The following is a 10,403-nucleotide window of genomic DNA, read 5'->3' on the forward strand; positions in this document are numbered from 1 at the left end:
CTCTTTGCCACTACCCCGCTTGAGTAAATACATACACATTAAAAAAAGAAAAAGAAGAAGAAAGAAACATGTCCCTCATGTGGAGCAGAGGAACATGCTCTCATGTGGAGCAGACCTGCCTCTCCTGGGTTCCCCGGGGGTACTGCCTAGAGGCAGGGGCCCTGGGTTCTGATCTCTGCTCACCAGGCGGGGTGACCTTGGACCAGCTTCTAGCCTCATCAGGCACATGGGGACGCCCAGTCTCCTCAAAGGGCTGTGGCTGCGGATCAAATGAGATAATGGGGTGAGGAAAGCACCTCATAAACCGAAAACAGCAGGACAAAGGTCGGAGTGTAGTGCTGGGCCCATAGCCGGCTCCCAGCCCTTTGGCAGAGGATGAAGGGGCTTGGCCTCATAGTCCCAGCTCCATCCCAGCTCCCCTCCCCCAAACAGACCCCCCCCATAGTTCCAAGCTCCCCTCCCCAACTCAGACCCACCCACGGGTGAGCACCCACCATCAGTGTTTCCTTTTTTAGAGCTGAAGAAACTGAGGATCGGGGCGGTGTGCTCTAGGTTCCTAAAGCTCATCTTCCACTCTGGGCTAGGTGGCTTTAGGCAACCAGAGTCACCTCTCTTTAGGGCGTGAGGACCCTCAAGATAACACGGGTGGAGAAGTTAGCACGATGAGCATCGTCCTCTCCAAGAAATGAGATCATTATTAGGCGACGTTGCCAAAGGCTCCCCGGCTGAGAAGTGGCCCGGCCAGCACGGAAGCCAGGTGGGTTTGAGGCTAATCCTTCCCCTTACTCTCTTCGACGAACTTGCTGGTACAGCAAAAGGAAAATTTTTGTCCAAAATGGCTCCAGAAGAGTCCAGCTTCTTTAAGGACCCCACTACTTTCTCCAGCCAACTTCTCCGCTTCCCTTTCTACTATTCCTTGTTCCTCCAGAGCAAGCCCCACTCACACACACACATACACACGCACACACACGTCTGGTTTTCTAACTTCCCTTCCTTACCTGCATCCTTCAGCTAATAATCGGTTATTTCGAAGGCAACTAAACAGCATTTCAAACTTACAAAATGCCTTTTTGTTGTGCTCTGTGGAATTTGAAGCCTCAGACTTCAGGAAATTTCCACTGGAAGATCATCTTTATAAGGAACCATACATACACCTATCAGTAAAACGTCCTGTCTAAAACCTGCTGCAATATCACTGTGGAGACAGAGTAACACAGTTCTGGAATCTACTGAGGATTACGTCAGCAGAGCCCGAACCCTGACGATGCTCCCAAGGACAGGCTACTACTACGGCACCAAAGTACTGTCCTAGTGACCTTGGCCGAGACACTGGCCCTATTGGACCTCACCTTCTGCATCTGTAAAATGGGAATGACAAATCTTATTTGGGGCGGGGGGGGGGGGGCAAGATTAGGTGCGATAAAGTGCTATCTGGCTCAGTGCCTGGCATACACGAGGCTGGCAAATGTCTATTCCTTCCCCCATTCTTCCTCATCAAGGGATTCATTTTGTTTTCCCAGTTTGTGGCCAACCTGCCCAGAATGCTGAAGCATCTATCCCACAAGGCTGGATATGCAATTTTAGACTTCTTAGAGAGCACCGGGGACCAAACCCCAGATTTATAGCAAGTGAGCCCAGGGGGCTGACATGGCCAAGGTCATTGGGGGAACGAGTCGCTGCAGCACGACTGGCCCAGTGTTCAGCAGGCTGAGCTCACGCCCTAGCTTGCAGAAATCCTGCGAAGCTTTCTCAGCCCTCAACAGCCTGGCCTGCTTCCCTTGCTTTCCTCCCAGCCCCCAGGCAGCTGGTCTGTAAACCCAACCCTCCAGATCTAGGAAATCCATCCCTACCTTGCAAGTCTGCTTCTGCCTTCACCTCTAGCCCTGTAGACCTCCTGTCCTGGCTCCTCTCCTTCAACCCCATGACCTTATCCAATCCAGAGGCCCAAATTTCAGTACACAGGTAGCTAAAACAAAGGTTAGAAAAGGCCCAGAAGACACTTTATTGGAGGTCTCTACCTCCATTCACAGGAAAAAGGAGCCAGGAGCCCCATCCTCAGGGGCCCGGCATCTCCCTGCCCCTCTTTGGCCCGGCCAAGGGCCGAAACAGTCAGTCAGTCTGGCCACTAACACGTGGTGGGAGAGGAGCGGGGAGGGGAATGTCTTAGAAAAAATAGATCTCTATGTACATCTGACGTATTTATAGCACATAAATTAGGGAGTGCTCTGACCCCTGCCTGCAGAGTCCAAGCACGGAGGTGGAAGGCAGTCCAGAAAGCAGGTTCAGGAGGACCCCGTCCTGTCCCCTCTCACAGCACTCCTGGTGCTTCCCTTGGCCTCCTCGGCTCAGTCCGGGCATCTGGAGGAGGAAGGTGCTGTCCATAGCCGGTGTCTGGGTTGGGTCTGAGGAGGCACCAGGTAAAAGAAGCTACACTTGCGGACAAGTCAGCAAGACGAGTCACCTCAAACCCCAGGGCTTGTAATTCCAAGAAGAGGGCAGAGAGGAGAGGCCACAGGCCCCGGATCCGAGGACGGTGGCTGACAGGATACCAGAGCCTCACAGCTTGTCTCCGCAGCACAGCCGGAGCATTGCCCAGATGCTGGGACCCGCTGGTCTTCCCAGGAGGGGCCGCAGGCCTCAAGTCCTTGCGTTTGGTCCTGGGTCTCGTTCCGACCCTCAGTTCCGACTCCCGGCAACTTCTTCCTCCTTCCAGCCACTAGAGTTTTTGCCAAACTTGTAGACCAGCCGCCGGCCATCCACCCGCTCTAGGATTTCCCGTTTGTAGTAGTACCTGGGCGGGAAGAAGGGTGGTCAGAGGTACCCGGGTGGGGAGCCGTCTTGGACTGCGGATACCTTCCTCCACCTGGCCCAGCTATCCTCAGGTGACCTGTCCCCCTGGGCTCCAGCCCCAGCAACAGGAGTCTGATCCACTTCCTGTAGCTTTTCTTTTCTTCCCTCCTGCAAGTAGGAGCTGTTCTGCTCCATCGTGGCACTCTGGCCTAGAATGGTGTCCGAAGCCCCTGGGCTTACCCTTGCTCGTTTAGATCTTATGGCTGGGTCCCAGGGCTGATCATGAAACCACATGATTTTAGGGCTGGAAGCGCCCTTAGTGACAATTCAGGGGGAAACCGAGGTCTAGACAGGCAACTTAAGGAGAGCCAGGTCTTGGTGTGGGCCTCAGCTCACGCTCTTTTCACCACGGAGAGCTTTTCTCAGGACAAGCTTGCAGGAAGCGCAAAGAAATGTTGTCACAGAGAGTTTCTGGTGTTGGCTGCACCAGCCTACTTTCTCCATGCCCTCCTTTAGTCCGTGACAGCGGCGGACACTGCTCTTATCCTCACTCTACAGGACGCAAACCTGCCAGACTATGGCAGTGGTCGGAGAGCGGGCCGTGGGAGCACAGGTTAGCTGTCCCCGGCAGCCTCAGCAGGTCCCCCAGGGTCTGGCTGGGTCACGAGGACCCCGGCCACCTGCTCACCTCATGGCTCTGCTCAGCTTCTCGTAAGTCATGCTGTTGTTCCTCTTCTTCTGGCCCCAAAGCTGGGCCACGGCCTCTGATCGCAGGAACTTGAAGACACCCTCTTGCCGGTTCTCCCACTTCATGAGACCTTCATTGAGTTCCGGGTGGAGGAGGATGTCCCGGATAAACTCCCACAGGTGGGTGCCTCTGGGGGCTACAAGGCCAGACGCATCCGTCAGTAGGCAGTCCAGGGGGGGACCCCCTCTCCTTCGAGGCCGGGGGGCCCTGTCTGTCCCGGCACACAGCCTCCTGATGCCTGTGTAGTGTAAGGGCTGGTTCCCTCCCGCCTCCCCCCACCAGACGGGGACCACGTCTCACACAGCACAGATGTCTTACTCGCTCAAATATTGATCAAACATCTGGCTGGGATGGGAGAGTGACTGAGACGCACTACTGCCCTCGAGGAGCCCACGGTTCAGTGGGGGCCGCCGTTAAAAAGCAAACACGCCAACAGGTGGTGAGAACTTGGCGAGGACAGGACCGGGGAGCCAGCCCCAGCCCTGGGGACAAGGAGACAGCTTCCTGGGAAAAAATAGCTCCCTGAAGACAAGAAGCAAGCCAGGCCTAGCACGTAGGGGGAGGGAGACTGCATGCGCGAAAGCACAGAGGCAAGAAGGAGCTCGGGGCCATCACCCAGTGGTGCCTGAGGCCCACGCGTCCAGCCTGCAGACGGGGCACAGTCCTCTGCTTGAGCCCCCTGGGGCCCTTTGGGCCCTCCCAACACCCACCGGCTGCCTCCTCACACCACCAAGGGTGTCCCAGCGGGCAGGACAGAGCCAAGCGCAGAGAGAACTAGAGTGGGTGGGCAGGTAACCTGGGCTCTGGTCCTATGGGCCTTCCTCCAGGAGCCTCGGTTTCCCCCTCCTATCCAGGACCACCAACTTAGGCCCTGCCATTAGGTGCCACACAGCCCTGGGTCTGTGCACAGCCATGACGGCGGGAGGGAGGAGCAGCGTGGACGGCCAGCGATCACGGGAGAAAAAAGCACCAGCAGCGCCCCCCCCCACCCTGCCCCCCAGGCCTCAGCACAAAGGGGGTGACCCCAGAAGCTCACCGTGCTTGCTCCTCTTGCCCTCCAGACACTCCCGAGACTCTTTGCTCAGCTTTCGGGGCCGACCCCGTTTCCGCTTCCCGTGCTTAGGATCCCCCTTCTTATAGTCAGGAAAGCCGTCTAAGAGAGGGGAGGGGGAAGGTCAGAGGGGAGGGAACTGGGGCTCTCAGGGGCAGCTCTTCTGCGGAGGAAAACCCTACAGGAGGGCAGGGAAGAGGGCAAGGACCGGCCCCGTGGGCACTGCCCATTGGGACACCCTCCCGGGGACCAGGAGGCTCCCTCCACTCACCCCTGGAGAAGAGTTTGCTGTCGGTGAGATCCAGATCCACATCACTTCCACCGGAGTCTGAGGAGTGGGGGCTCTGGGAAGTACCAGTCCCTAGGGGCGGCGGGGTCACAGTGAGTCCCCCCTTGCCAGCCCACGCCTGCCGGGGGATGGGCCACTGAGGGTCTCAGGACACGCTACCCAGCCAGCTCCTATTTGCCCCAGAAAGCCTGGGCTCTAGTGTTTGGGGGAAAGGGAGGCTGTGGCCCAGACGAGGGTGCTTACCTGCAGTGGAGACATCGGAGCTGCCGGGGGAGGGGGCCCCGGTGCCGTAGCTGCCGGGGAAGTAGGGGCTGGCCTGCCGGCCCTCCTCAAGCACCTCTTGGCTGAAGGGGCTTCCCTGGTCTGGGAAGAGGTCAGGGTTCAGACAGAGCTCGGAGGAACAGGCAGGGACACTGAGCTCCCCAGAGGTCTAATGACCTGCTGCTTTTCTAGCCAGGGGAGACAGAGGTCTGGTGACAGAGGGTCAGCTCCAGGGCTCTGGGGAGAGGCAGAGACGGGATGGGGCAAGCTAGGGGAAGGAGTGAGAAAGTGGCTTCTCACCGAAGGGGCCCAGCGTCTCCTGGAAGGCCATGCTGTCCTTCTCCAGCAACTCGATGATCCAGCTGAGTTCATCGGGAAAGCTGGAAGCTGATGGGGAGGGGAGGAGGGGTCAGGGCCCAGGCTGGCATCGCACGGTCCCCTCGCCCCTCAGCGGTTCTTTATCTGGGCCCACTGGCCTGGGGCTCCGGGTCCTTCCCACAGCCATGCTGACCTCAGCCTCGGGTGTGGGCCGGTCCCTAGAGCAGCCTCCCAACCGAGAGGGAGACAAGGGCAGGAGGAGGCCTGGACTCACTGAGGTCCCACAGCTGGGAGTAGAGTTGGTCCCCCAGGGGCCCAAAGACCAGACGCAGCTCCTCGGGGGCGCAGTTGCAGAGCGCGGCCCCGTCCATGTCGCACCGTGAGAAGTCAATGGAACTGGCGTCGTATTTGTTCTTCTCCACTTGGTAGCTGATCCAGTCCAGAACCTGGGCCTTTGACCAGAACTGCGGCTGCTTCCCCAACCAGCTGGCCTTCTCTACAAGAGGCCGGGCACAGCGTCAGGTCAGCTCGAGCCACCCGGCCCCTCACAGCCCATTTCTGGTGCCCATCTGGGATTCTGTGTGAATCACCACCCCCCCCCGCCACCTCTCAGAGGAGCCTCCCAGGAGGAGGGGCGGGAGATGGGGTTCGCAGCACCCTCGCCCAGCACCTCACTTAGCCGGGCACTGCCCCTCAACCCCAACACCTCGGCCTCTTACAAGCCACCCCATGCCCCTAGCGCTGGAATTTGCTGGGGGGACCCTCCTCCCCGCCCGAAGTCTCCATTTATCTAACAGGTTCTTAGAGGGATGTCTCTGTCTCTCCCCATCCCACCTGCTGAGACCCACCTGGGCCCTCCAGTGGCATCTGGGGGTTGCTCAGGGTCAGCACCAGGTCCTCAGCCCCAAAGGTGGCCGCAGCGGGAACAGAAGCCAGGGCGGGTTCCTCCGGGCTGTACATAGTACTGAAGTAGTTGCTGAAGACGTTGCTAATCTCACAGGTTGCAGCCATGAGGCTACCTGGGGAGAGAGGCCGAGGCTGGTGAGGACCAGGGTCCTCCCTTTCCCCTCTAGCTCTTCTGTTCTAGCCAAGCCTGGGGCAGAAGGAGCCCCTAGGGGGCGCGGAGGACGTGAGGGTCAGTATCTCTTTGGACACCATCTCTTCAAGAGGGCTTCACGATTTCAGACCACGGTGTGGGCACTGGGCCGCCTGCTGGGCACCCCTCCCCCGCCCCGCCCCGGCCCACCTGGGTCCCTGAGTGGGACTGGCAGAGTCAGGGCCACTCTGTCCCTCCCAGAGACGGTGCCTCGGCGACCTTCAGGACACCCCCACTGCCCTACACTCCTGCTCAGGGGGGCTCTATAATGCGGAGCTGCAGTGGGTGGGTTTAGAACTAACCATCCACTTGACCTCTCAGGACCCAGGCTGGGGAATACGACAGGTGGGGGATCCTACCTGAGTGGTGGGGGTGTGGGTGTGGCAGGCAGGCAGGATTAAGGGACAGCGGGCCGGCGAGAAATCCAGGAGGCTAAAAGCTGCACCAGGTAGGTCTGGCCCGCACTCCCCCACCCGCCCTAAATAGAGGCGAGTGGGAGCTCCTCCCCGAGCCGGGCCCTTATAGTGCGCCTGGCGGTAACCTGAGCTGGTGGCTCATTGGACGGAGGGGATTTCCTGGCCTTTAGACTGGGCTTCTGGCCCCAGGTGATTTGCATATTTTGTGCCACTTGGCCCGGATCCTAGCAGGCGGTGCTGGGAAATCAGGCCCGGCTGGTTTAATGATTGTCAGAGTCTGTCATGTCGCACCCTCTGGGGTTGGGCACAGGGCACTGGCCTGGGCGGGTGGCAGGAGAGTTGCTGGGGTGGGCATCTGTACTTTCGGCCATCCTCTGGCGCAGGAAATTCCTCAGGGGGGCCAGGCCAGGGATGGGCTATGAGGGGAAGGGGGAGGGGAACCTGGTAGAACTGGGTCGGAAGGCTGCTGGTCCCCCAAATGGGTGGAGAACTGTGGACAAGGGTGCCTAGCAGGGAGAGCAAATCGTGTGGTCTAGGGAATTTTCCTACAACACACAGGATTAGGGCAGGAAGCCTCTCCAGGCCTAGGCAATACTCATGGGCTCATACCGGGTGGGGGCCGTGACTGCCAGCCTAGCCTCAGGGCCCCATTGTCCCCAAAGTTCCCATAGGACCCACCCTACGGGCATCTCCTTTGGTGGTAAAGTCTTGGCTTGCTTTGCCTACCTGGGCCCTATGCAATCATCAGGGTCGCTGCAGCCCCTTCTGGAGAGGCCTGGCTGTCCCTAAGCCCCTGCCGGAGTCCCTGGAGCCTCGGGGCTGCTGCAGGTGCTGGAATCCTCGTGGCCCTGTTTATTCCTCCGTCCAGTCTCCTGGGCTCCACACCCTCGGTCCAGTTGACTCGTACCTGTCTGCTACCCTCTAGTGGCCAGAAGTCTGGCTCCCTGGGTCACGGCATTCCATGAAGGGACCGCTCGGTATTTACCATTTGCGAGGCACTTGTAACATAGTCTCCACTTATTCCTCACAGAAACGCTGTAAGGAACGTATGATTGTTCCCGTTTTGTGGATGAGCAAATCGTAGCTCAGAGGGGTTTCATGACTTGCCCAGGCCACACAGAGCTGGTTAAGTGGTGGGGCTGAGTCAGTCAGTCACCCACCGGCTCTTTCCAGATACCGTGTGTATCCTGGCTTCAGGGTCCTCCCGCTCAGCTGCTCGGCCAGACCCTTGCCCTCCCTACGGGCACAGTGAGTCCTTCATGTCTGTGGTCCCGTCTGTGAATGCAAACCCCACTGGAGAGCCTGAGCACGGGCAGTATAGGATGGGCAGGAAGCAGGAGACTTGTGTTCAGGTGACTCCCCAGCTGTGTGACTCTGCTGGTCTCCCCACGTGTAAAGACAAGGCTTTTTGGACTTAATAATCCCTAAGATTTCTTCCAGCTCTAGTTTTTTATGCATCTAAAGCGTAGGGATAGAAGTATCTCTTTCCCCACTTCCTTTGTTAACGCCACAACCCTGGGTGGTTGGTGACCAAGCTCGGCCTCAGTGGGTGAAATGGTTGCTCAAACAAATGGTGGCTCCACCTCCAGAGCTGCCCCTTCTTTGACTCTACAGCCAGAGGACTCAGAAGTCCATCTCCAGGAATCTTCTCCTCTTTGTCCGAAACTGCTGGGCACCTAGGAGAGGGGCTCAGGGTCCAGGGCCCCCTCCAGTAGGCCAGGGGTGGCAGGAAAGCCTGGGGCTCTGGTGGTAGGATTTTTCCCCGGCCCTTCAGGGGGCCTCCCCCAAGGAGCCGGAGGCGGGCACACCCTCCACCCAGTCACTCACCCTGGAATGTGGGAGAACCGGCTTCTAGCCCCAGGACTGCTCACATGCTCCCCTGCCCTGGAGGACACCTGGCTAAGGCTCCAGAGGGTGGGATGAGAAGGATGTGGAGAGAATAAGAAAGGATATCAGCTCCTTTGCCTTCCCAGGGCTTCACAAAAGAAACGGGGCTGAGATAAGGAATGTCTATAGGCTAGCGCCTTATCTCCAAGTATGAATGCCTTCAATAGCCCAATAGCAGGTGATGTTATTGCGGATGGTAGGGGGAAAAGACTGCAGTTTGAGGTCAGTGCCTTGGAGGTGGAGTGGGAGAAGGTTCTAGGATAGTGGTCAGAGGAGCCCTGGAGTAGGAGGCAGAGGCCTTCCCTGTCAATGGCAAGAAGACCCCTCCCCGTGAGCTTGCAGGGACAATGGCACTGCCTCATCTCTTGGACACAGGATGGCCAGAGCATTGCCTCGCAGCCCTATAAAAGGACAGGCACATCCGGCAGGACTGCTGAGTGGCAAAGGTGGTGAGCAGGGCAGGTGACACAAGTCAGGATCCCCATGCTGTGCAATGTGAGGGCTCACAAAGTTAGTGGGGTCAAAGAGCAGCCATCAGAGGAAGACCTTTCCAGCCTTCTGCGTCCACAGAGACTCTTCGCCATTACTATTACTAGAACTATCATGCCATACGTTCTTGTGCAAACAAGGAAAGACAGCCACTGGTCTCAGAGCTGGTAAAGCAGACTCCGAGCTGGGGGGTAAGTGGGGCATCTGGATAGCCCTAAAATCATCCTTGCCGATAGCATAGCACCAGGAACAGCCTCGAAAGAACCATGGAGACAGTCTGCCATCAAAGTGTCAGGGCCTACCAGAGCTCTGACAGTCCTGGGCCTCCAAATCCCTCTCCTCAGACCCAAAGTTCTCTCTCTGCTGGTGAAGCTCTGGGTGTGCCAGGGGACAGAGGCCTCACTGGCCTGCCACCTGGTCACCACCATTCCCTTCCTCTGGTTAAGAGCAAGAACAAATCTATTTCAGTGGCTACACTGTGTTTTCTTTCCCAACCCCTGTGCAGGGAAGGGAGGCCCGAATGGACAACCTCAAAGCCAAGGACACAGCCACAATGGTCAGGAGTGCCTTGTATTCCTGTGCCTGAAAGGCAGCTTCAACATATTTAAATATTTTTTCACGACTCTCCCCTCATCCCACACCCCAAATCCAAGCTGCTAACTGCTTAGATCCCCATGTTGAAACCAGGAAAGCAGAACTTAGTGCCAAAGTTCTGGGCAGACTCTATTTATTACCACATCATTAAAATACTTATCCAGGATCAAAAGCAGGGGAGTCCCGGTGAAGCCCCAGGGACTGTGAGAAGGCCGGAGAAAAATCACTAAAATGCACATTTTTTAAGCAATGGAATGGATGAACAGGAATGGTGCCAAGGGTAGAGAATTTAGCTGCCTTAGAACTGGAATGAAGTTCATTTGCTACAGGTGTGCTTCAGCCATACCGCTGTGTATGTTTTCATCTCTGTGTGTGTGGGACCCCTACCTCATGACCCTGGGGGTTCCCTATGGGCAGGAAAGTGCTGTCAGCTTCTGGGGGGGTCCCCAGTGACCTGCTCAGAC

At 57.7% G+C, this 10,403-nt stretch overlaps 1 protein-coding gene across 2 annotated transcripts; it reads right to left on the bottom strand.

Annotated features, from left to right (window-relative positions):
- Positions 1-1,978: 1,978 nt before the first annotated feature.
- Positions 1,979-10,372, bottom strand: ELF3 (E74 like ETS transcription factor 3). Of its 2 annotated transcripts, none has more exons than XM_047076688.1 (9): positions 8,797-10,372; positions 6,306-6,476; positions 5,732-5,953; positions 5,440-5,526; positions 5,122-5,241; positions 4,861-4,950; positions 4,575-4,691; positions 3,479-3,674; positions 1,979-2,791 (listed from the first exon to the last, which is right to left on the bottom strand). In XM_047076688.1, the coding sequence occupies exons 2-9, from the start codon at positions 6,466-6,468 to the stop codon at positions 2,677-2,679; spliced, it is 1,110 nt and encodes a 369-aa protein (XP_046932644.1). In that variant the 5' UTR covers positions 6,469-6,476; positions 8,797-10,372; the 3' UTR covers positions 1,979-2,676. The 2 variants fall into 2 exon arrangements, with proteins under 2 accessions (XP_046932644.1, XP_046932643.1); XM_047076687.1 differs by having other exon boundaries at positions 7,696-10,372.
- Positions 10,373-10,403: the final 31 nt, after the last annotated feature.

Source organism: Lynx rufus, unplaced genomic scaffold, assembly GCF_022079265.1.
Source record: "Lynx rufus isolate CCGP_SWC_20201006 ecotype Redwood Valley unplaced genomic scaffold, mLynRuf1.p SCAF_15, whole genome shotgun sequence".
NCBI lineage: Eukaryota > Metazoa > Chordata > Mammalia > Carnivora > Felidae > Lynx > Lynx rufus.